At 54.3% G+C, this 26,517-nt stretch overlaps 1 protein-coding gene across 1 annotated transcript in view; it reads right to left on the bottom strand.

The window, feature by feature from the left end:
* Positions 1–26,517, bottom strand: part of ADCY1 (adenylate cyclase 1) — a 112,188-nt gene that overhangs the window by 48,312 nt on the left and 37,359 nt on the right. Inside the window, exons 4-6 of the mRNA XM_024745779.1 lie at positions 23,340–23,451; positions 8,591–8,718; positions 2,362–2,520 (exon numbers count right to left, since the gene is read on the bottom strand). Coding sequence (XP_024601547.1) covers positions 2,362–2,520; positions 8,591–8,718; positions 23,340–23,451 — 399 coding nt within the window. The remainder of the gene's footprint in view (positions 1–2,361; positions 2,521–8,590; positions 8,719–23,339; positions 23,452–26,517) is intronic.

The raw sequence follows: 26,517 nt of genomic DNA, 5'->3' as shown, positions 1-26,517 counted from the left end.
ACGTCCCCCCACCCACCCCACCCCCGCTGCCAGGGCAAGGCAGGACCCCGAGGGGTGCACACACCACGTGTGCCAGGCCCCTAGAGGCACTGGGGAGGGTGGCTCAGCAGACCCTGGTCCCCACTCACAGAGCAGCTTTCCAGCAACCCCTCCCAGGCCAGCTTCCGTCCGCTCTGCCCCCTGCCCTGCAGGGAGTCGCAATGCTCTGTCTCCCTGGGAGCCAGGCACTCGCGCTTTGGCCCTCGTGTGCCCTGAACCCTCTGCTGAGGCCACCACTGGCTGCACACACCTGATCTGGTGTCTAGTCCTCATTTTGTAGCACTGAACACAGCTGACGGCTCTCCCTCCTCCCCGGCCCTCCTCCCGGCTGCCCGCACTCCCTCTCACCACCCCACCCTCCCCTGCCCCTCTTCCTGTCTCGCTCTCCCCTCCTCTCAGGAGCTCTCAGGCTCGGACCTTCATCATCTTCCCTCCTCCTTGCACCTCCTCCTGGCGCTCCATGCGCAGTGCCAGGGTCTCAGTGCCCCCAAGAGCCTGTGAGCTCCCCAGACCCCCGCCCAGCTCCGAACGGACCTCAGTGCCCAGGAGATCCAGGCTGACAGGTGATAAAGGCACCTCCTCCCAGCCCCGTGTCGTGCTCCCCTCTCTGCATCCCCCCTGTGGCCCCCCAAAAACGTGAACACCACCGGGGCTGAGGGCTCTGTCTTCGCTGTCGACACCACCCTCCCCCATCCTGGAAAAGCCAGGTGCTCTGTAAACACTGTGCTCCTGAGGGGGTGTCTCCGAAAGGGGGAGTGGAGGGGAGGAGGGAAGAAAGAAGCAAAGCAGAGAGCAGGGCAGGCAGGATGCATTCCCCCCACCATGGGACTGGTAGGTAGAGTGGAAGGAGGGAAGCTACCGGTCAGCCGGAACTTGAAAGATGCCCTGGCCAGGTGAAGGGGCTGCGGAGCGGGGTCCCTGGCGGTGGGAAGTCCGTGTGCTTGTCTGCACGGCAGGCGGAACGCTGAAAGACCTCAGTGGGCAGGGGAGGAGGGAGGTGGGCGGCTCCTGGCACCACCTGGCCGGCCAAGGGGCTGGACTTTGTGCAGGACAGCGGGGCTGCGGGCGGGCTGCTGCTGGGACTCACTCTGGCGCCCAGAGGGCGAGGGGCAGGCACAGTGAGAAGGTGTCCCCCCTCACCGAGACCCTGCTCTGAAGGGTGGAGAACAGGAGGAGTAGAGGGGTGCTGGAAGGACGAGGCCCTGGAGGAAGGAGGGGTCGGTGGCCAAGAGGGTCCCCCCAGGCGGACGCTCAGAGGCAGCCCAGGTCACAGATGACAATGCCACAATTTTTGAGCTCGCTTAGAAATGCCGTGGCCACTCCCATGGCAGGCTTAGCATGGATTCAGGCTCGTTGCATTCTAACCTCCAGGCTTGCTGCTTCCTGGAGCCCCGTAAGCCCTCCTTTCCTGCAATTTCAAAGCTGCTCTCCAGAGCGAGTGGCCTTGGATGTCACTCACTGGTCCCTCGGCCGAGCTCAGGGCCTTGGCACAAGGAAAGGTGTCACCTGTTTCCGCCACCTCCCCCAAAAAGTCAGGCCAGGAGGGAGAGGGGAAGATGCGGCCCAGAGGACGCCAGGTCTCTAGGGTGAGAACAGGACAGCTGGGGACAGGCAGCCAGGGCCAGAGGGGCCCTGAGGCCCCGCAGAGCGGAGGGCACAGAGCTTTGCCCTGAGGTTCGTAAGACAGAAGCAGACATGCGTGTGCAGGGTCTAACGCTCAGCTCTAGCCCCGGGGAACCGCAGCTGGGCCCTGCAGCAGCTGCGAGCACGGCCTGCCAAGCCCTCTAAGAGGCGGAAATCGGGAGGGTGGGACCATGGGAGTGTGCCTCAGAGCCCCCTCTTCTGCAGTCACATCGTCCCCCTGCTGCCCACCGTTCGTGGAGGGCGGGGAGGTCCCATTCAGTTCTCGGGTTAATGTTTTCACCGTACTTGATGCCTCGGCTCTGGGGAATGGTTTGAAGAAAAGGAGACCAAAGGAGGCGACTGTAATTAGAAAGCATTAGGAGTGCACGGACCAGTGAGAAATGCACCCTCCTCACTCTAGAAGAAAATCTGTAACTTCCCTAGTGGGGCTCTAAAGGCAGAACACTTTCCACTTTAAGTCTGAGAAAGAAAGCAAAAAGAGAAGCAACATTCAGCACGCAGGACAGCTCCGAGCCAGGCAGACCACAGGGGCAGCGTTCAGTCTCCTCCTCCAGGGTCGGCTTGCCCACTCTCTTTGGGGCCTTGGGGGTGGGGCTGGGACAGCCGGGCATTCCCAGATCCCCAGGCAGAAGGTTGAATTAGAATCCCCCGCCCCTACCCTCAGGGTTCCCGATTTACCCAGGCAGGCCGGCGGCTTCCATGACGTTCGCCAGGGTCACGTCGTTGGACCACACGTCGTACTGCCACTTGCGCAGGCCCAGGACCCCGCAGAGGACCCTGCCGGTGTGCAGCCCCACACGCATGTTCAGGTCCACCTCAGTGGCCTCGGCCACGGACCTGCAGCAAACACAGGCAGGGCGTGGGGCTGGGGCCCCGTGGTCTGCTCCCTCAGGGCCAGGAGCACAGGGCAGCGGGAGCATGTGGGGGGCGGGTCTCCTGACCTAGTCAGCCTGACCCCCGAGCTGTGGGCCCTGGTGGGCAGGGGTCACTCCAAGCTGGCTCCCCCCTGCTCCCTTGGCCACTGGCCATCTCACAAGGCATCCCACCTCCCCTATCCCCCCCCACCCAGAGCAGCAGCAGAAGAGAAATGAGCCCAGGACCCTGATCCAGGACCCCGATCCTGTTCTGGGTACCACTGACCTGATCAGGGGTGTTCGTGCCTGCTTGCTAGCCAGGGGCCAGCGTGAGAGCCCCGGGGAACATCGGACAGGGTCCCAGGAGCCCTGGGAACGGTCAAGGTTTGACCCTGAGTTCCCTGAGAGGGTGGGCTGCAGACCCAGCCTGTGGGGAGGCGCGAGGCTCCACAAACCTGCCCTAAACAACAGGGGGACCTTGTGGGTTGGAAACTGCATCAGTCAACTCAAGGGAGAAAACAAGACGAAACACGCGGACGCTGAGATCAGACTGCAGGGCCAGTGCACGCGCGCTCCACTGCCCCAGGCGCTCGTGTCTCTGGGCTCCAGCCCCGCTGAGGAAAGGGCTGGCATGAAGCCCTGAGGGCCCCAGGAGAGACCACCCTCGGACGTGGGGGGCAGTGTCACTGGAAGCACGCGTCAGAAGAAACAGGAGGTGGTTTTAAAAGTTCCTTTTAAAGGAACGAGGACACCCTGCATGGTTTCTCCAGCCCCACGAGGCCCACGGTGAAGTGAGATGCAGGAAGTACGTAAAGGGCCTGTGATCGCACAGCCAGAGCGCAGGGGACGCACCGCGGCCACGGGGAGGCCCTCTGATGCCACTTTGCTGGATTTTCCACTTCTCCCCAAAAGCAAGAGATTATTTAATCTTTAAAAAGTCTGAAGCATGTTGCTGAGGAAGCAATGTCGAGCCTGGCTGGTGTGCTCCAAGGGACAGAATTGCAAGGAAGCCGTGAGGGCGGGGAGGGGGTCAGCCACGGCGCCCCCAGCCCTCCCCACCCTGGGCGGGTCCAAAGGTGGCCCCGACCGACACGTGTGTTGGATGGGGCTCTCCGGCCGGAGGAGACGTTCTGTAGCAAGAAGGGCAGGAAGGTGGAGCTGAGGCTCGGGGACACAGCGGCCCCATGATTAGGACATCGGCTGTGAGAGGGAAGGCAGACTGGGAGACCAAAGGCACACAGGGCCACGCTGCCACCACCCTCGGGCAGCCCGACATGGACTACCCACCCTCCGTCCCCTCTCAACAGCAGGTGCCCTGTAGTCCAACCACATCTAGACCTGCCCCCACAATACAGCAGGTGCCCCGAGCCTGTGAGCAAAATCTCAGTCCTGCCCCAAGTCTCAGGGCTGATTCATGTGCATCCCACCCTGTTCAAACATAACATAGGCCCAGCCCGGATGCTGCATCCAGGAAGCCCTCCCAGATCCTTCACCACAGCAAACCCACCCCCGTCCCTGCCCAGACCCTTGTCGCTCTGCTTCCGCTGGGTCAGGCTCCATCAGAGACTACTGCGTCCACATGGCCACATGGCCGGGCTGACTCTACTGACCACAGGCTTGGCGGACATCCTAGGGCCCTCCCAGAAAGTGGGCTGCAAGCATCCTGGGAGGGGCTGCCCCAGGCCATTCCTCACCTGTGTCTTGTCCCAGGTGGCTGGGACTTCCCACCTACCCCACCCGCGACGGCTGCAAGCCGTAACAGGGCTTAGCCGCTGGACAGAGGCACTCCGGCCACAGCGCCCGCCACTGGCCCCTTGGGTTTGGTGTCAGCCCAAGGGAGAAGGAAGGCGGTAGCTGACACCTCCTGCCCTGGCTTAGCTTCCACAGCCCACCTGCGTCCACAGTGTCCTGACTAGCCCCATCCCACCTGGTGGTCACTGCGCGTGGGCCTGCCTCCACGCTCGGTACCTGGAAGTCCTCTGTGCCTGGACTGGCCTGCCGCCTGCTGACCCGAGGCCCATCCACAAGGGGTCCTGGCCACTAGCTTCCCAGGGCCTGGTGTAACACCGGTCCTGGACCCTCGTGAGTAAACGGTGTGGAATGAGATTTCAGTTCCCCTCGCCCACACAGCTGCTGACCACCGCCAGCTCGCTGCCCTCCAAGAAAAAAACCCTTAATCTAAAAGACTAAAGAAAGACGAGGGGCTTCAAACGATGATGAAATAAAGAGACTGGGAATCTTCATCTGGAACAAAATGAATGCCACCGGGACACAACTTAAGTCCACAACATCGCAAGGAGGTCAACAGAGAAGGAAAGTCCCGAAGCCCTGGCTCACGTGCCTCTGACAGCAAAGGAGCCTGTTCTGTGCAGCAGAAGAGAGGACAGAGCTGGGCCACCCCGCGGGAAGGCTGGGTCTTCCCCAGAGACTCTGAAACTAGCATCCCCAGGGACTCTGAAACTATCCCATGATCTCTTCCTAGCAGGTTACTGATGCCCTTACTAATGATCCACGATTTATTTATCATAACAGGAATAGGAGCATTAAAGAAGCGAACACTTACACCCGGGGTGCACCTCGGGCTGGGTCCCCGGAGCTCCACCTCCCCAGCCTGGCTCGTGCACACTCGGCTACCTAAATGCCAACGTCCTGTCCTCAGATCAAAAACTGCAGGCTGCGACCAGGAAGGGACAGGACCTGGGGGGCGGGGTAACCCCATTTGTCAGCAATGGCACAGCATGCATGAGGTTCACTGGACCCAGCCCGCCTGCCCTGCCCTGACTTCCACTTGCACACCGTTCACCCACAGCCTGGCAGGGCTTCCTGCCAGCCAGGAGCCCCTGCCACGCCCCCCCCGCCCCGAGCGGCCTCCACTCAAACCTCCCCCCCATCCCAGCCTGTCTTCTAACCAGGAGCAGTTCTGCCTGCAACTGCTCGCATCACCCACCGAGGGCCTGTCCCCCAAAACCATGGCACGTGCGGGCCCCAGAGGTGTGCCGAGATGCTGCCTTCCCAGCTGGCCCTCGAGCCCAGCCTCACCGTCCTCCGTATTCAGGGGGCCAGGCTGGACCGTAGAACCAGATACATCTACACAGGGTCCCAGGCATCCTGCAGTTCAGCTTTGATAACCTCAGAAGTCTGCGTGCCACGAATTTACAATAAAGGTTTTGTGGGGCTTCCCTGGCGGCACAGTGTTTGAGAGTCCGCCTGCCGATGCAGGGGACGCGGGTTCGTGCCCCGGTCTGGGAAGATCCCACATGCCGTGGAGCGGCTGGGCCTGTGAGCCATGGCCGCTGAGCCTGCACGTCCGGAGCCTGTGCTCCGTGACGGGAGAGGCCACAGCAGTGAGGGGCCCGCGTACCGCAAAAAATAAATAAATAAATAAATAATAAATAAAAATAAAGGTTTTGTGGAAGCCTGACTGTTCACATATCTTTACTACCTATTTAGTTGTATACACTTTGAATGTGTTTTTTTTTTCAGTTTTAACTCTTTTTTCATTCGTTTGCCAATCGCCAGTTAAAGGTACTGAAACAAGAAAACTAAGGTTTAAAAATAAATTTTTTTTAATTCACAAAAAGAAATGAGTTTGGGAAATGTAAAGAAGTAAACCTGCAGAAGACGTTTTTGTGCATTTTAAGCATTTCTACTTCTGCAGTCGTGGAAGGGCAAAGGGCAGGGGGACTGCTGCGACCCACGTCCAACCTTCCTCAAGGAGGCCTTCCTGTCCCCAGTGTGCAGGGCCTTTGCCAGCCTCCACCCAACCTGTGCAGCCCAGGAGACTCCACCAATTCGCCCCATCTGTCATCCCTTCGAGCAGGCTCTCAATTGGGGGAACAGCAGACATGCAGTGAGCTGGACAGTTACTTGTAGATAAATCCTGCCTCAAGAACTGTCTCACTCTAGATAACCAACAAGGACCTACTACTGTACAGCATGGGGAACCATACTCAGTATCTTGTAATAACCTGTAAGGGGAAAAAGTCTGAAAAAGAATAGCAGTACATATATATGTGTGACTGAATCGCTTTGCTGTACACCTGAAACTAACGTAACATTGTAAATCAACTATACTACAATTTAAAAATTGTCGGGCTTCCCTGGTGGCGCAGTGGTTGAGAATCCGCCTGCCAATGCAGGGGACACAGGTTCGAGCCCTGGTCCGGGAAGATCCCACATGCCGCGGAGCAACTAAGCCCGTGCGCCACAACTACTGAGCCCGCAAGCCACAACTACTGAAGCCCGTGTGCGTAGAGTCCGTGCTCCACAACAAGAGAAGCCACCACAATGAGTTAAGAAAAAATTGTATGAAAAAGAAAAAGAAAAGAAAAACAGAAAAAAACAAAAAACCTGTCTCACTGAAGAGCGTTTGCCAAGAACTGAGAAAACTGAAGGACGGGGGGGACCAGGCCTCCAGAACAATCAGAAATGACTTTTGTCACTCGGCCATCTCTTCTCATTCGACCTCCAGCCTTGGGCTGCTCCAGCCTGGGCACATCGGGTCTACCCATGACCTGAGCACAGGCAAGCTGGCCTTACCAGCCCAAAGACGGGTCAGGGAAGGAACAGCACATGGCATTTACTTCTACTTAACTCAATATAGTGAACCAAAAATACCCAGACCACAAGCAAAGCCACGTCTGGATGAAGTATTTAGCAAAACGGTACCCTGCATGTTTGGAGGTCTGATTCGTGATATGCTAATGCCTGTGATGGGCAAGGTGCTCCCCGTGGAGTGGACAAACCCCATTCCTATAAGTGCACAGAATCCTGATGCTTTGGAGCCCAAGGGAGGGACAGCAGCAGCTCAGCTGGCTCCCTTTTCTGGGGGTTAATGAATTGATGACCGCAGTGGCTGGGGACCCAGCATCTTCCGTGCCAGCCCATTTAACCTGGGATCCCATTTAATTCCCACAACAGCTCAGAGATGCAAACACGGTTTCTGCATGTCACAGCAGAGAAAATCAGGGATGCAAGGAAACCAAAGCATCACCTCAAGGATGTGGAACCAGGAACCCATGGGGCCTGTCTGCTTCCTCGGGCAGGAAGCCCCCAGCCCACTCAGGAACAGCCGCATCTGGGGACTGATGGCCTGAACTCTAGGAAGCGTTCTTGTACCAGACTTGGTTGCAGAGGAGCAGTTTCCTTGGGTCTGACCTAATATTCAAGGCCTGACAGAGGGAAGCTGGCACTGGGGTGCAGGAAAGGGTAGAGGCACAAATCTCACATGGGCAGCACACCCATTGGTGGGGGGGGGCAGGATCAGGCCTGGGTACCCTGGGGAGGGGCCGCAGAACTTACGGTCAAAGACCCAGGTCCAAGCAGCATGACACCACCAGGAGTCCTGGTGAAACCTCCCCAGAACCTTCAAGGTCAAGGACTAGCCCCTGACCACCAGGACGCAGGGCCTGGACGTGGCCATGAGGTTGGTCCCACTGCCCTGGTCTCTGCCAATCCAACCTCGCTCAGAGCCCTGGATGTCATGAAGCCATCACTCCCATTTTTCAGATGGGGAAACTGAGAGCCAGGGTCACAGCTCTGCAGGGGCAAGACGAAGCCAGTCACCACACTTGCTGGGCACGTACGGCTCTTCCCACTCTATCTCCATTCCTCTCACAGGCAGGTGCCATCTGGCCAAAACCAGGAATATATATATGACTTTAAGTTATTATTAAAAATCACACCAACAGCAATTAACATGCGGTGTTTTTTTAAAAGCACATTGCACACCTTAATGAGGTCCACAGTTTGAGAGGAGGATCTGATTTGGGTGCTGCGGGCAGATGGGGGCCAGATTCCCCCAAGCAGGAGCCCAGGGGGCCTCGGGCACTGCCACTCCACTGGGCGGGGGTTAAGAGCCCTGGGACTCCACATTCAGGCTGCATTCTTCACTCAGTCTTTTACACGGAGCATGGAAAATCTTTCATCTGTTTTCCCCATAGAAATGAACTTTCTACCAAGTGGAAAAAAGATCACTCCTCACTTCTTGGCCAGGGAGAAGACCCTCGACACACTGGCCAGGACAAGGCAGGCCTGCACGGCAGGGCACTCACGTGATGGTGTCGATCATGTCCAGGCCCATCTCCACGCAGCAGTGGGCGTGGTCAGTCTTGGGCTGAGTGAGGCCGGACACGCAGTAGTAGCAGTCTCCCAGGATCTTGATGCGACGGCAGTGGTTCTCCTTCGGGCGAGAGGGCAAAGGGCGTGTTAGTGACGCACCTGGGGCTGCCCGAGCACCTGCGCCTCTGCCACCACCAGGTGTGCTGACCGTTGAGCTCAAGGCCCGACCTAGACCAGGGCCCAGGAGGCTCTCCCACAGTCAGGGTACCTCGAGAGGGCAGGTGGCCCCTATATGGCTGTGATTAGGGTCGCCTTAGGGCACCCCACGCCATCCCCGCTACCCGCACTCAGCCTCTTCCCACGCGGGGGTCTGCCTCCCCTGCCCTTCAGATCACCAGGCCAACCCCACAGGCCCTTCAAGGAGGGGAGGTCACCCCATGCCTGGGAGCCAGGTCCTCTCCCCAAGGAGGGGCCCCCTCTCCCAAGAGGGGCTAATACAGTCCCCGTCCTTGGATCTCCATGTGATTGACCCTACTGGAACATGCTAGATTCCTTCGCCAGCCCGGGAAGGGCAGGCCACACACATCTGAGTGCCCGTGGCTTAACCCAGAGTCAAGGTCCACAGCCCATGTGAGCATCTCTCCCCAGAGAACCACCAGCCGGGGCCTGAGCCCAGACCTCACCACCCACGGGGAACACCTTGGAGAGTCATCCGACACTGCAGAAGGTCTACTCTCGCACTTACACAAAGGTGAGAATGCCAGTGCCCACCTCGCCCTCGTGTTGAGGACAGAGAGACACGTCAGACGCTTACTGCCACCTGTCCTGCACCAGTCCATTGGGGTCAGCTATGATTATGACGGTGACTGTCAGTTTTATTTCAAGGACAGCATTAAAACGGCAGTTTTAGAACATTTTGTTTTCAACACCCCTTCAAACCCCCCCTAAATAACTGAGGACCTCACAAAAAGTTTTCATGTAAGCAGGTTACAGCTATGGCTATTACCACACGAGAAGCTACAACTGAGAGGTTTTTTAAAATGTATTAAAGCATTTAAAGTAACAATAGCAAATGCGTTATATATTAACATAAGTAACACTGTTTGAAAAATTATGACATTTCCCCAAACAGAAACAAATGAGAAGCAAGGCATCGTTCTCACTTTTGCAAGTCTCCAGTATCTGTCTTGACAGGAGACAGCTGGATTCTTTGTTCTACCATTCATGACATCATGTTTCCTGAGCTTGTGCACGTCTGTGAAGGAGATCAGCCTCACGCAGCCTGTCCGTGGATGAGACGGACCTCCCAGCCCCCGGGATGGACAGCCCCCCGGATGGTCCTGTAAAGCCCAGAGCTCTGCCGACCCTACTCTGAGAACACATTCTACAGCTTGTATTTAATTCTGCTCTTTGGTTTCTTACAAATGAGCCACCTCCTGCAGGTTTTCTCCAATGCTGTGAATTCACACAGCGGCCTGGGATGAGAATTCTCAGCCCTCACCACCCACGGGTTCACACACGGCCCGCACTTCTTCTGCAGGACGCTGTCCACTGGTGCAGAGGGTCGGGGAGGAACAAGGGCCAGCGACCCTGCTGCTCTCCTGAGAGATGGCCCAGGCCACTGAATGGCTGGGTGCCCAGCTCCCCCCAGCCCTGGGCCTCCCTCAATGTAGGGACAGTCGGTCAAAGGGGAAGAGAAGAGCAGTCACTTCGACCTGTCGGGTGGTCTCTGGGGAAACCCAGTGACCGGGTCTTCCCCATGCTAAGCCCCACAGGCTCCCCCTGTGGACAGGGAGCTGGCCTCAGGGAGGTCCAGGGTCCAGCCATTCATCCTTCAAGAGACCAGGGGCAGCCACTTAACCATTAAGACACCAGCCTCCTGGTCTGCAGAAGGGGTTTGTTTCCCAGCGTCCCATGGGCAGGCTGTGCTGGGGCTGACTTGTCCCGAGACAGAGTCTGGGAGCCCAGGGCCTGGTGCAGACGTCCACACTGCAGAGCCCCTGGGAGGCAGCCAGCCACGCTTCTCCAGGCTAGCAGGCAGCCCGGGCTCTCTTCTGGCACCTCTAGAGTGTCCGTCCTCACCTGTCCCCACCGTCACTGCCAGGACACACCGTGCAGGCCAGCGAGGGGCAGCTCCCCCCATACATCCGCGCCCCGTCTTCACAGTCGGGCTGCCTTCACTAGAGCCGAGCGCCCAGGATGAGATGAGGGTCCACTGCCAGGGGCGCGACCCTCCCCAGGCGCAGAGACCCTCGGTGGAAGGCTCACGATTCCTGACTCATCCAGCCCCCTCCGAGCTGTCCACCTGGTGATCCAGACCCCTCCCTCTGAGGAGTCCGCACAAGCACCTACCCCACGTAGGCAACATTCTTGCAGAAGATTTCTAAGGTCACCAAGCCCTGATTCTGGGGACCTCGAGGATGACAGGTGTCCCCACCCATCAGCATCTCCGTGGGACGCTGAGTGCGGGTGACTGCGGACATCCCTGCATCCCCCAGCTTGTCTCTGCAGAGTTCCCAGCCACCTCCAGGCCCCACAGCCCCGGCCTTCTGACCCTGGGACTGGAAGGTGCTCGGTACAAGGTCACTGAGCGGGCAGGTGTGCGCGCGCTTGTGTGTGTGTGTGTGTGTGTGAGAATGGACCATAAATCCTACGGGCAGGTCGTAAGTGGCAGTTGTCCCATCAGATTTCAAGGGAAATCAGAGGCCGTGGGTGGGGCTGCCCCCCAAACAGCCACCCTATGAGCCCGACTGTCATATCTGACACAGAGACTCAAGAGTGGCCGCCACAGAAAAGGGAGTCTCTGTGGGGCTGGGTGGGGTCTCCGCTGGCCGACCCCTCAGGACAGGAGGCGCTGGTGAACCCTGTTGTTGCAAACTGTGATGAATGCAAGTGGTGACCCTGGCGAGCCTCAGGAGTGACCCCTACGCCCGGCAGGGCTGCTCTCCAAGTCAGGACGGGGCATCTAGCAAGTGACATCCAGGCCGCAGGCTCACAGGTAGATGAGGCCCACCGCATTCTGCGGAGAGCTTCCTGAAAAGCAGCCACCCTCCGCTGGGCCCGCCAACACACACAGGGGCACAATTACAGCCCGCCAGCGACACATGTGTCGCTGGCGACCATCCTGAGACAGTCCCTCCCGGGCTCAGAACAGACTGGGGAAGTGAAATGCTCACCCGTCCCCTTGTTTTTTAATCTCAACTCTCCTGACTTTTGTTAACAAGCTTAAGAAACCAAAAAAAACGATGTTTTCCATTGCTTTTGGTGTTTTAGATAACAACATCTTCCCTGTAAATACTGAAAGCCAGCGCCTGGAGTTCCCCCGCAGGGAGCGTTTGTGACACCTGAACAGCTGCTTCGCAGCCAAAGCAAAGAAAGAAAACGGAGGAGGAGGGCCGGCGGGGCTTGCTTGGAAGGGACAGGAGTGACAGGACATGATGGACAGAGCCCCCTCAGAGCAGCACAGGGGCTGCCGGGGGATCCAGGCAGGAGGGTCTCCTTTGCTTCCCAGGTATGGTCTGCAGGCCCGCTGGTCAACTCTGGACCTGGCTGGCCCTGCCCGAGAGGACAGCAGAGACTCCCACACTCAAGGGCTCTGTGACCCTGCCCGCCCAGCCCTAGACCCAGGAAGAAGCAGAGAATTCAGTGGGATCTCAGGAAGAGCCACTGCAACTTCAGAACCGGAGGAGGCCCAAACCCCTCCGAGGCCGGCTCTGAAACAGCTGGGTCCAGAGAGGTCAGAGGCCATCATGTGCACCCCACACTGCAGCTGGCTTCTGGGAAGGCTGGGGAGCTCCCAAGACCTGGTGGCACCCCTGCGGGAGGGGAGGTGCAGAGAGAGAGCTTGAAATGACCCAGTGACTGCACGTGATCCCCAGGTGACAGCATGCAAAACCACATGGCCAAGTGGTGTTAACCTTGCACGGCGCTGGGCCATCAGTGGGAAAACCAAATAAGAGATTTTAGAAAATGTTCCTTCTAGGAGGCTGTCTCAGCGTTTAAGCTGCTGCGTCCGCACAAAGCTGAAAAGAAATGCACCAAGATATAAACCACGGCTATCGCTGGAAAGTAGGACACATAATCATTTCAACTTCCATTTCCATAGATCATTCCTTCAGTTCCTTTTACTGAGTCCCACATGCTCCACCCACTGCAACAAGGACCACGGACATAAGCGAAGGGAAGAGATGAGGACCCTGTGCTCCGAGGGCTTCCTGCCCACGGGGAGGGACCACACAGGAGCAACAGAGCTGGAACCCAAGAACGCACAGACATCTGTCCTACGGCAGAGACCAGCCGCATTAACTCAGGACCGGAAGTCTCTCCAGCCTCAGCCACGCCCAAGAGACATCAACGGGCCCCACTGAGGCAGACTCTCCAATAATAAATAGTCACATGTACACATCTGTTCCTGGTATCCAAAAGGAACAGTGGAGGAGCAACCCCAAACAGGGCACAGATGCCTAACTGCACAGGGCTGGGGGAGATGGTGGGGGTGGGTCAGCCCTCTCTCCGCGTATCTTGCCTCAGGGTCTGCACTGTGAGACAGAGCCGTGCAAATATTTGACGTACTTAAAAAAGAAAAATTAAATTTAGAGCAGCAGTGCCTAAAAATAAAACCAAAATGAAATAACTGTGACCACGTTGGTAGCACAATTCACAAGTGGGTTTCACAAGTGACAGGAAAACACGTATTTGACTGGATATCTAGTGGGATGTACTTCAAGGGCAAGGTAACGAGAGAAACCACTAAAGAAATCTTAGATTCTAGTCAATGGTCTTATTGTGGGGAATAATATTGGTAATGCTATTTTGAATCAACTGTATATAAAAGGATGAAACAAAAAAATTCTATTACTGTCATTAAGGTTTCCAGCATCAAAGGAAAAGGGACACAAATTTAAGAATCACAGGAGTGAAGTTAAGTGAATTGGAAATATCAATATGAACTCAGAATTCATTCATGAATTTTTCTTTTTCTAAAACATATCTTCCATGTCTGGCTCCTGTAAAGTCCCAGGACCAGTGACCACCCAGATTACAGGCTGGAAAAACCATTTCCCAATGAAAGAAACTAGGGCTTCTGGAAAGCGCCGCATCTGTGAGGCAGGACCGTGCTCAGAGGGGATGCGCTGAGTCACGAGGAAGCAGGAAGCAACCGCACGGCTCACCCCTTCAGAGGGTTCTAGTCCTGAAACTTGATAAAGAAATGAAAAGAATCAAGCATCCACTGAGGATAACCCAAGAGCTGAGGACTAAATATTCTTCGTTTTTAAAGAACCACAAGCTAATAAATGCAGAGGAAACAACAGGATCAGAAAACTGTCAACCAGAGTGAACACCGATGGGCCAAGTTCTCCAGGCAGCTGCTGTGACCCTCGGGTGCAATGTCATGGGAGACGGGTAACAACACGGGAACCTCAGATCCACACGCCCTGGAGGGAGCAGGCCAGCGGAGAGGGGTGCGCTGGGGACAGCACTGCGCTCCAGGGAAGGGCTGTCAACACAAATGAGCGAGCCCAGGATCTAAGGCAGGTAGAGAAGGTCTGCTGGTTCAGGAGAAGCACAGGACACACCCAGCCTTGGGGCTGAGCCGCCACAAAAGGCAGGAGCATTAACAAGGAAAAACCAAAACCAAGAAACACTTGGCATATCCACAGAATACGGTGTGTGTATTCATCCAGGTTTTTGTTTTCTGTATCCTATGAAGGTCTGATGTCTCGGGGGCCTCGCTGGCAGGGAACGATGACCACTGCGCAGGGCTGGCTAATTCCCGGAGACAAACAACGGCTTGTTCCTATTACACCGGCGGATCAGAGGCCACATCTCCTCTGCGGGCTCTCACACTCCGGCCACTGTCCCCACCCTAATCACCAGGGCAGGGACCAGACCGCAGGGAACACCGACAGCCCAGAGCCCTTACTATCCACACTGTCCAGCCCTGCGTCTGCTCGCCCCCTCTTCCCGCGGAAACGCCAATAAAGCCCCGCCCTGCTCTCCCAGCACCCTCTGCCAATCTGGGCGCCCGGTGGTCCCCTGTGACCTTGGATGGCCCGGTGTGTCCCCTCCTCTCGGGGACCATGAGTGATAGAGCATCCTTCTATGGCATCAGCCTCTGTGTCATCACTGTCACCTCCATAACCCAACCCAAGGGTGCAGTCCAGACACACGTCCACCTCCTGTGAGTCCTGACTGGAACAAACCGGCTCTGAAGAAGAGACATGTCTGAGACGAGCAGGGTGACCAAGCCCAGAGCCAGACTCAGGACTCTGTGACTGCAGTCAGTGCAAATGGGTGCGACAGGGGCCTTGAGGTGGTGCTGGCCGTAACGTGCTCAGTAGAAGAGCTACTCACCAAGGATGCAAGCGTGCTGTGCGGTGCTGGGCAGGACCTTGGGGGGGAGAGTGCAGACCAAACAAGACTGGCCAGACGTTAGTTACTGTCGAGGATGGGTTGTGGGTGCCTGGGGACAGGGCGTTACGTTATTGTCTCTACCTTTGTGCTTGTGCGAATTTTCTAAAACCTTCAAGGGCAGGGTTTACATCTGGCTTATTCATGCGGCATCCCTATCACCTAGGACAATGCTGGCACACAGTAGGGACCGGGGAGCTGCTTTCTGAAGCCAAGTATGAACACGTGCCTCCCTGGTGATACGTGGAGGAGACACGTCCTCCTCCTGTGCGCGGCACTCAAGGGGCCCATTCAGGCTACCCTGCCTCTCCCTCTACCGCGGCTCCCCACTCAGGCCTCAAGTGAGCCTTGCTCTCCACACCACCCTCCTCCCTCTGCCTAGAGCACATCTCCCCACACGGGGACCTGGGCCACCGCAGCTGCTGAATAAAGGTTTCCTCCCAGCAGACAGGGTGGTGAGTTTCCACAGGTGGCCTGATACGAACGACAGACTCCTTCAAATTCCAAACATCTACTGGCTTTTCAAGAGACAGTATCTAGGGCTTCCCTGGTGGCGCAGTGGTTGAGAGTCCGCCTGCCGATGCAGGGGACACGGGTTCGTGCCCCAGTCCGGGAAGATCCCACATACCGCGGAGCGGCTGGGCCCGTGAGCCATGGCCGCTGAGCCTGCGCGTCCGGAGCCTGTGCTCCACAACAGGAGAGGCCACAGCAGTGAGAGGCCCGCATACCGCAAAAAAAAAAAGAAACTATATCTATTCCCTGCTAATCAAGGGATAATTAAAGAAATCCAGGTTCATCATCAAGGATGCAGAAAGTTCAGAAAATTAAAAATCATAACTCGCAACTCAGCAACAACCACAGTTATTCTGGAATCTTTCATTCCAGCCTTTTCTCCCTGGCACTCACGTAAGTGCACACACAGTGTGAAAATTGGGATTCTACTCTCTATGTTATTTGGTCACTTAAAATCGTTCCTCTGGGTCAGTTTTCCAAGCTGAGCTCTGGTGACTCCTCCACCGCCACCCCCTCCAGGCTGCTCACGATGTCCGTTTACATCCCGACCACACTCTAGCAAACATCTCATTCAGCAAATCCTGGTTTTGCAAAAGTGGCTCAAGGTCTCCCCACCCGAGCTGTAAGTACCCTGGCTGTAAGTTCCCTGACTCCGTCTTTGTGCTCCAGCACCCCTTGCCCGACAGCAGGTGCACAGGTGGCTTTGCTAAAGGAACACCGTCCAGCAGAGTCACAACTGACCCACAAGCATGTGTCAGGCCTGAACGCGGCCAGCTCTGCGCAGCTACGGGACCAGGGTGTCAGAGCGGGAAGGCCTGACCCTCTGAAATGATCCCGAGGACAGTCTCCCGAGGAGGAGGGATGAGGGGATGGACCTGAACACACACCCGAGTAGCTCGGGATTGGGTAGGGAGCTCTGCCCTTGGACCAGCTTCCATGGGTCCCTTTCAGAAACATCCAGAAAAACACAAATAACTGAAAAATAATGTCCTCACTGACACAGGTCATCAGAGTCATCTTTCAGGAATTGCACCCCCTACTCTCTTGTCCAGGAGCCCCTCGGTGTCGGGTCCTCACGGGCCAGAAAGGCTCACGAAGCGTCCGAGTTCAGGGACAGCGCAGACTGGCCAAGCCCAAGGGCGGGCATCCCCAGGGAGAGCCCCTCAGCAGACGCTGAGCGTCCCCAGGGACGCTCGGACCAGAGAGGGGATGCCTCCCGCACTTGTCCGCCCTCACTAACCACCCATGACGCGCGTGGGTCAGCCTCCTGGCCCCGGGTACCACCAGCGCTGTCCTAAATCCAACACACCCCCATCCTGTACCAGGCAACCGCCACCTCGGGACTGAGAACTGACAACAGTGTGACAAGCTCCCTCTGGAAACAGCCCCTGAAGGATTCCCGGGGTCATGACCAGAGCTAAGGACTGTGTTCTCATCTGCCTGTCACCCCTGAGGAGGGGGCCACAACCAGCACAGGTGGCCTTGCTGATAAGAGGACAACTGGGACTCAGGCTCGTCTCCGTAGCGGGCACACCAAGGACCCTCCACGCTGGCCCACACCTCCCGAACCAGCCAGATGGACGTCTGCTTCACCCGGCCAGTTCATTTTCCCGCAGAGAAAACTGATCCAGAGAAGGTCCCCGTCCCCAACAGCTGGTGGTGGAGGAGGGCTGAGCCCGGGACAGGGGCTTCTCCATAAACCCAAAGGGTGCAGCCAGTTGCCAAATACACACGGAGATCAGAGCAAACACAAATCTAAAATGGATCCAATAAATGGGGGAAAGGTCAAAAACATACTGCACATCTGTGGTCATCAGCCGTGGATCGGGGTAAATAAAACGTCAGCTCCTGTGGAGACTAAGACAAACACACTCTGTTTGTTTAACTGCCCGACAGATACCTTTGTAAAGGAGGATGGGTTTGGATCCCTGGGGTCACCACACCCTCCTCACCGGGCACGTGGACACAAAACAAGCACATGTGAGAAAAACATGTCCAGGTGCTCATCAAAACAGGACACCAGCAGATTAGAACGAAAATATGTTTAAAACCCACAACATCAATGCACAAAAGGACAGAGAAGAAAAGCAACAAATTAGAAGGGAACGAGGCCATTTTAATTTTGAGCTTCCTCACAGTCACCTCAATGAGAAGGAAGAAAGATCCGAGATGAAACCATGATGTCTGAGCTGGAAGCTGCACTGGATGGTACGTGGCAGGTTAGACGCTGAAGATGCAAAGATTAGTGAACCTGAAGGCGCAGCAGTAGAAACTGTTCAAAATGAAACAGAAAGAAAAAGAACCCCCAAAAGAAAACAAGATCATCATCCTGACGTGGGTGAAACTGGCGTTCCTGAAGGAAGAGGAGGACGGGCATAGAAAAGTGTTTGTAAAACGGTGACTGAGGGTTTTTCCCCAAGTATTATGAAAACTACAGATGCGAGAAGCTCAATAAACTGCAAGCACAAGACACCTGAAGAAAACCACAGCTAGGCACGTCAAAATCAAACTGCTGAAAACCAGCAACGAAGAGAAAATCTTAAAAGCAGGCAGAGGAAAAAGACATTTCATACAGAGGAGCAAAGAGTTGACAGAAGACTTCTTGTTGAAAACAATACGAACGATGACAAGAAGAGCAGCATCTTTAAAGTTCTGGGGGAAAGACCTCTGCACCTAGAATTCTCTACCCAGCAAAAAAGAAATAAGGCCAAATAAAGAGTTCTTTCAGAAATACAGAAGCTGAAAGGATTTGTCACCAGCAGGCCCACACTGCAAGAAACACTAGAGGAGGGCTTGCTTCCCTGGGGGCACGGTGGTTAAGAAAGCACCTGCCAATGCAGGGCACATGGGTTTGAGCCCTGGTCCGGGAAGATCGCACATGCTGCAGAGCAACTAAGCCCGTGCGCCACAACTACTGAGCCTGCGCTCTAGAGTCCATGAGCCACAGCTACTGAGCCTGTGTGCTGCAACTACTGAGTCCAGTGCCTAGAGCCTGTGCTCCACAACAAGAGAAGCCACCGCAATGAGAAGCCCACGCAGCGCAACCAAGAGTAGCCCCCGCTCGCCACCATTAGAGAAAGCCCATGCGCAGCAACGAAGACCCAATGCAGCCAAAAATAAATAAATTTAAAAAAATAAATGTATTAAAAAAAAGAGAAAAAGAAACATTAGAGGAAATTAAACAGAAAAAAAAGATAAAACGTGGAAATATGCCACACGTAGACCACACAAATGAATAAAGCCCATATTCTGGGCCATAAATTTAAGAGGATTCAAATTTTAAAAGTATGCTCTCCAACCACAATAAAATTAAATTTGAAGTCAAAAACAGGAAGATTTTTGCAAACTCCCTCAAAAAACAAACGTCTTAATAATCCATGGGTCTAAGAAAAATTAAAGGGAAAATGATAAAGTATTTTGAACTGAACACAAAGAGAAACACAACATATCAGAAATTTGCTAAAGCAGTACTTCAGAGGAAGTTCACAGCATTAAACACTTATATCAGAAGAGGAAAAAAGATCTAAAACACAATGGTCTCTGCTTCTACCTTAAGAAACTACAAAAAGAAGAGCAAATGAAAACCAAAATAAGCAGAAGAAACAAAATAATAAAAAAACATAAAGGAAATTAATAAAATTGAAATAGAGATATATGAAACCAAAAGCAAATTCTTTTTAAAAAATCAATAAGACTGATAAATCTGTAGCCAGAATGATGAGACAAAAAGAAGACACAAATCACCAAAATCAAGAATGGGACAGGTGCCATTACCACACATTCTACAAATATTAAGAGGATAACAAGGAAATAGTGTGAGCAACTTTATTCTAATAATTTTGACAACTTAGGTTAAATGGGAAGACTCCCTGAAAGATTATAAAACACCAAGCTCATTCAAGAAAAAAATAAATAACCCGACGAGCCCTACTGAAAGTAACTGAATTTGTAGTTAAAAATTTCCACAAAGAAAACTCCATGCACCAGTAAATTCTACCACACATTTAAGAGAGAAATAATACCGATTCTACACAAACTCTTCCAGAAAATTGAACTGGAGGAAATACTCCCCAACTCTTCTATGAAATCAGCATTACCTTGATACCCCATAAAAACAACATAAGAAAAGAAAGCCACAGACTAATATCCTTCAGGAGCATAGATGGAAAAAAAAATCTGAACAAAAACTTAACACACATGTACACACACGTACACCTACATATTCACATACGTATTAACTCGTGTACATACATGCACACATACACATGTACAGAGTTGCACGCATGTTCATGCACACTCATGTATATGCAATGCACTCACATGTACACACACACTCACATACATTTATATACACATGCGTACACATACACACACCTAACATATCTCTTACTCCAGTCAACCCACCATGAGGCTCCAGTGTGTGCAGCACCTGTTCTCTGAAGGGTGTGCACTTCCCTTGATAAAAGTATCTAATCCAACATCTCAGACACTAGTAAGTGCCCTGGTGAAAAAGCCTAGTAGTGAATAAAAGAGAAAATCTCTTACGTACCAACAAACTGGACAACCTAGAAGAAATGGATAAATTCCTAGAAATATACAATCTACCAAGATTCAATCACGAAAAAATATAAAATCTGAACAGACTGCATCAGTAAGCAAAAAACTCCCAATACAGGAAAGCCCTGGACCAGACGATTTCACTGGCGAATTCTACCAAACGTTCAAAGAAGAATTAATACCGATCCTTCTCAAACTCTCAAAAAAACAGAAGAGGAAGGAGCACCTCCAAATTCATTTTACAAGGCCAGCATTATCCTTCAAGGATGGCACAAAAGAAGAAAATTATCCAATATCCCTGATGAACATAGATGCAAAAATCCTCAACAAAATTTCAGCAAATCGAATTTAACAATACATTAAAAGGATCACACAGCACGATCAAGTGGGATTTATTCCAGGGATGCAAGGATGGTTCAACATACACGAATCAATCAATGTGATACAAACACATTAACAAAATAAAGAATAAAAATCATATAGCAATCTCAACAGATGCAAAAAAGGTATTTGATAAAATTCAACATCCTTTCATGATAAAAAGTCTAACAAAGTGCGTATAGACGGAACACACCTCAACATAATAAAGGCCATGTATGACAAGCCCACAGCTAACATCATACTCACTGGTGGAAAGCTGAAAGCTTTTCCTCTAAGATCAGGAACAAGACAAGGATGCCCACTCTCACCACTTTTATTCAACATAGTGTTGAAGTCCTAGCCAGAACAGTTAGACAAGAAAAAGAAATAAAAGGCATCCACATCGGAAAAGAAGTAAAACTGTCTCTATTTGCAAATGTCATAATATTATATACAGAAAACACTAAAGACTGTATCAAAAAACTGTTAGAACTAATAAATGATTTCGGTGAAGTTGGAGGATACAAAATCAATATACAGAAATCTGTCACATTTCTATATAATAATAACGAACTAGTAGAAAGTAAAATTAAGAAAATAATCCCATTTACAACTGCATCAAAAAGAATGACATACCTAGGGATAAATTTAACAACAAAAAAAGGCAAATTGTAACAATTTGAGGAAACACATGGAACACTGAGACATTCTGAGGGAACGTGTGATGCCCTAGAAGGCCCAGTGGACACCCTGCCATGTGCACCCTGGGTGTGGTGCCGATAGAAAGGGGTAATGGATGTCACAGCTGGGACATGGGCCCGAGAGGTGCCCCCAGGGCCAGGGTGAGGGCACAGGCCTGGAACTCAAGGTGACACTCACACCTGCATCTGATTTAAAACAGAAGAAACTGGCAAAGCAACAGATGGAGTTTGTATTCTAGGAAGGAAGAGGACAGGACAGGGAGTCCCCAGATCACACATTTCATCCTGAGAACGAAGACCTGGGTGTTCCCGGGGCACCATCTCCGCCCGTGCTCTCCCACCCAGGGAGGCCCATCTCTCCAGCCCCTGGACGGGGTAGGCCCTGCGTCTGCTCCAGTAGAACACAGCATAGATGGGGCCGGCCATCGGACTGCCCACCTCTGGGAACGCTACACCCATAAAAGAAGAAAGTGATCACCGGGCTGCATAAAAACTAAAATCTCTGCCCTTTATACAACACTGTCAGCAAATGAACAAACAGGCCAAAGTGGGGAAGAAAATATTTGCAAATCAGGTATCTGACAAAGGACCAGTGGAAAATCTGTAAAGACTTCTGGGCCTTCCTAGGCGGCTGGGAAGCAGGTTATGTCCTGAGATACCTGGAGCAGGGGGGTCTCCCGGGGACAGCAGAGGGGCAGGCGGCACTGCTCACCACGAATCACTGACCAAACTTGGCCCTGATCCTTCGGGGACCATGATGCTGACCTCAAGCTGCTGGGAAGACAGAATCGGACGAGGAGGCAAAGAGCACAGGCCCTCCCATCAGCAGCAGATGCTCAGAAAAGAGGCCCTGGTGGGCCGAGTGGGACCCTGGTCCAGAAGCTTCCCGGTGAGGGGGGAGGAAGCAGCAGGCCTGAGAAAGCTCCCAAGCAGCACTGTGAGAGCCCCCGGCCGCCAGTCACCCCCTGCATCGGACAAAACACACATCCTGACCCAAAGGCAAAAGGTGCCGGAGGCCCGGGCACAGGCCATGCTCACGCCCTCCCCGCCTCTTCTATGCAGCCCTGTCCGCGGGAGGACGCCCGGGAGGCCTTCTCCCAGGAAGGCGAGGTGGCACGTGTTTGCACAGACCTCAGCCTCGCTCCCGGGAGCAAGTCCAATGGCCGCACAGACAAAGGCTGCCAGGGCCTTGAGGACAGGCAGCTCCATGCCCAGCAAAACGACATCACAGGCAGTGTGACCGCTGCTCGCTCTTCCTGCAAGGCAAGAGCAAAGGCCGGGGCCTGGCGTTCTGTGTCCTGCCCAGAGGCTGCCCCGAGTCTGCGGCCCACGCGGTACCCACCACCCAGCGTCCCTCAGGACTCCTGGCCACTGCATAAGCCAGGCCCGGCCAGGGGTCCTCTCTTCACCCTGTTCACTGAGGGGACATTCACTCTTCCTTCCAAGAGCTTTAACTGTCACCTCCTCTGAGGAGTCTGACCTCGACGGAACCTGCCGACCCCTCCCTCCCTCCCTCCCTCCGTCTCATAACCATCCACTCAGGGGCCTCTGTTTCCACCTCGAGCGAGGCTGAAGGAGAAGGTGCACTTGTCCGTGTCCTTGTGTCTCCCCCATGTCCTGGCAGGACAGGGCAGGTGGGTGTCGGGGTCCCAGGCCTGCATATACTGCAAGCGAGGCCATTAGCCTCGGCTTGGCCTCTGCGGGCCTTAGATGTGAACGGTTCCAAGAAGACTTCAAAACCCTGGTGCTCAGCCCGCCGCGAGCAAGGGGGCCGGGCATCTTGAGACGTCACCAACTGACCCCCAGCAGGCAAGTTTCGAGTGCAGGCAGCGGGCCCGGAAAAGGTCAGCACAGGCCTGCTCCGAAGAGCCCCCTACCAAGGCCAGCCCAAGCGACACGTGCCACAGGACAGAAGGTGGAGGGTGGCCTGCGCGCGAGACCACGCAACTCAGCCAGTGCCTCGTGCTGCCGGGGCCCTTCGCTGGAGGCGCAGCCTGTGCTGGTGCAGCGCCGTCCCGTCTGCAAAGGCAGCGCTCAGGTCCCAGGGAAGGAACCAGCGAGCAGTGAGGCTGAAACGACGGACGAACACCGCGTCCCCACCAGCCCAGGTCACATCTCCAACACGGGGATCCACCTGGCACGTCGTCACCCCGGGAGCAACTCAAGTGAACCTCCGGACAAAGGGAGAGGCTGCGCTTACCGTGGCCAGTTCGTCAAACTTGCCGAAGAGCTCATTGAGGAGTTTCACCAGTTCCTGGGCCGTGCACTGCGACGCCAAGCCCGTGAAGCCCACGATGTCCGCGAAGAGGATGCTGCAGGACAAAGGGGTGCCAGTTGCCCTCCTCCGCCGACAGACGGACGGGCTCCTGCCACTCAGACGGACGTTACCTTCGCACGTCACCTGAAACTAGAGCCCCCTGCTGACTCCTCAAGCAGCGGAAAAGGAAGGCTCTGCTGTTCTCGTGTCATAGGTGAGGAGACTGAGGCTGGGAGAAGCCGGGGGACTCTTTGGTCATAGAGGGACGAAATGCCGGAGCCACTCAGAGCTCCTCCCAGGACACAGGGGAGCAGCAGTGACTACCGCGTGCTGTCTATATACTCGGCGTCCCCCAGACACGGGAGTAGCTCAGCGCCCACTAGGCCTGTCCCTTTTCCCAGGGTGGCCCTGTGACCGGGCCGTGGCTGGTGGGAGGTGAGCAGAAGTGACGTGCTCTTAAGGAACGAGCAGCCCTCCTCCATACCTCCTACAGGTGATGCAGGTGCCTGAGGCCCACGCCCCGTCAGGGCCTCATGGGAGTCCTGTGCTGTGCGCAGGGTCACCCCACAGTCGGCTATGGGGGGGGGCAACCCCTCTTATATGCGGGGCGTCCGTTCACGACAGTACCTGGGTCAGTCTAAACAAGTCTGTGCCCACCCATAGCACACAGCCAGCATCCTGGGTGCTAGAAAGACTTTAAAAGGCTTAAGTAATGAGGACCAAAGCAGGACAGAGAACTTGTAGGACAACGGAGAACCTCCCTGAGCCGTACGTTTGGGAGAGGCTGGGGTTCCTGACGAGTCCTCCAAGCACCCTGACCCTCCCACATGTGAGGGACGAGGGAGATGGGATCAGGGGCCTATCTCAGGACGAGGTGTTCCACGGAACCCACTTGGGAGAGGCCATGGGGCCTGATCACGGAGCTGCCGGACCAGGGCCAGGTGCCACTTCTGGACCTCTCGCCCCAGGGGAAAGAGAGCCCCTCGCTCTTGAAGACACTGCATGGCCAGCTTTTGTCACCTACAGCCAAAAGCACCCTCAGCTGTGAGACTTGGGAAATCACACACATGGTACACTGGAGGGGTTTGCGAGACTTAAACATGCATCTCCAGTTTAAATGAAGAAAGTGATGTGGAATTAAAGTGGTTCGTTCTTTTTACACAATTGTGTTCATATCTTAAAATTCCTGATGCCAGATCTTAACTCAGTTCTGCATTTTCAATAACACCTCATGCCAGAGAGTAGCGACCCACATCACAGGCAGGGACCAGGAGCCCACATCTCAGAGAAGCTTCTCCCTGACGAGGCCCTTGCCCCACCATGTCAACGATGCCCTGCCCCAGCTTGGAAAGATGCTGTGTTCACCCCGTGACAAGCCTAACGTCCAGTTATAATCCTCTACCTGCAGGGCAGCTTTCCCCACTGAGACTGTGAGGGACTGAAGGATGCAGGCCCAGCTTATACACCCACAGCACCGAGCACAGAGCAAGGGGGATGCACACCTGTGTTACGAATGAATGAATGAGTAAAACCTGGGTGTCTGGGGCATACAAGTGTCACGGATACTGAGAAGCTAAGAAAAGGGATTGCAAGAGTGGGCGGAGGTAGACAACACCGATTTTTTCCCTCTGTTTTGGTATAAAATTCAGGTTTATTTACATCTCTGAGAAGCCACTGTGTTTTCTTCCTTCTCTATAACTAGCCATGCATTCACAGGCCTTCCTCTCTCCACTGGCTTCTCAGCCTCTGCCCGTTCACTTCGTTCCTCAAAAACCGACTGAGCATTGCTCACCCCCATGCTAGGAAAGCCCCCAGGGCTTGCCCTGCCTGTCCTCCTCCACTACCTGTGGGAAACGTCACCCCCGAAGCACCCAACATCCCCCACGCACACAGGTAAACATGCGTGGAGGATCTCTTACACCCCAGGTGCCTGTCCTCAGGAGCTCAACATCCGGGGAAGACAGCTCACAGGCGGGAGGGACAGAGCACAGGGAAGCAATGATATGGGAAGCCTGGGATTCTGCGGGAAGGCACAAAACCCACTTCACGGATGCAGCCAGGCTGGAGCTGTCCTCCCCAGGGACTATCCAGACACACAAGGAAGGAGGGAGGGAGGGAGGGAGGTGAGAAGGAAGAAGAAAGAAGAGGGGATTGATTCAGAAGCGCAAATACCATGTGGAAACTAAGATGAGTGAGAACCATATAATGACTTATCAAAAGCTGAGCGAGGGCTTCCCTGGTGGCGCAGGGGTTGAGGGTCCGCCTGCTGATGCAAGGGACACGGGTTCGTGCCCCGGTCCGGGAAGATCCCACATGCCGCTGAGCGGCTGGGCCCGTGAGCCATGGCCGCTGAGCCTGCGTGTCCAGAGCCTGTGCTCCGCAACGGGAGAGGCCACAACAGTGAGAGGCCCGCATACGGCAAAAAAAAAAAAAAAAAAAAAAGCTGAGAGAGGCAGAGTGCTTGGAACTTGAGTACAAGCAGTAAGCAGTGGAGCACAAGTCTCCAGGATGAGAGGGAGTCCTTCAAACCGCCATCTCCTGCCTGAGAGACACTTATGTAAAGTATCGATAGGATTCCCAGACAAGCAACACTGTTATCTATTCCAGGTACTTTAAAAGGGAATGCATGATTTAGTACAATTAATTGCTTTTTAACAGAATCTTTAACAACAAACAAGCAAACCTCAGAGTGTTAAGGGAAAGTTGATTCACTCCAAGGGCTCAGTTTCCTCACCTATAAAATGGGAATAACAATCCCTAGCTCCCGGGGCTGCCATGAGATGAACAGAGTGAGAAACCCGCCTACCCCAGAGCCCGGCACCAACTAGAACAATGCTCAGTTATTAACCTGATGCAGGCAAATTCCCAGCCCAATGGCCACTGCCCAAACCTGGCTTAGGAACAGAGCTCCCACCCTTTCTAGCCAACACAGGAAATAGAAGGTGGAGAAATGAGAAAATGGGAGAGGGCAGCTGTGAAATGCATCACCCGAGAAGCCAACACACCCCCCGTTGTGGGAGCTGCTTCCCTGCTGGGCAAGTGCTCCCCTGGGCTCCTAACCCATACCTGCTCCCTCCTTCCCTTAAACTAGCGCCCTCTGCCCACCTCCTCCATCCCCCCC

Source organism: Neophocaena asiaeorientalis, unplaced genomic scaffold, assembly GCF_003031525.2.
Source record: "Neophocaena asiaeorientalis asiaeorientalis breed wild unplaced genomic scaffold, Neophocaena_asiaeorientalis_V1.1 scaffold137, whole genome shotgun sequence".
NCBI classification, from domain to species: domain Eukaryota; kingdom Metazoa; phylum Chordata; class Mammalia; order Artiodactyla; family Phocoenidae; genus Neophocaena; species Neophocaena asiaeorientalis.
The sequence above is the reverse complement of the archived record's forward strand: the minus strand, read 5'-3'. Positions and strand labels throughout refer to the sequence as shown.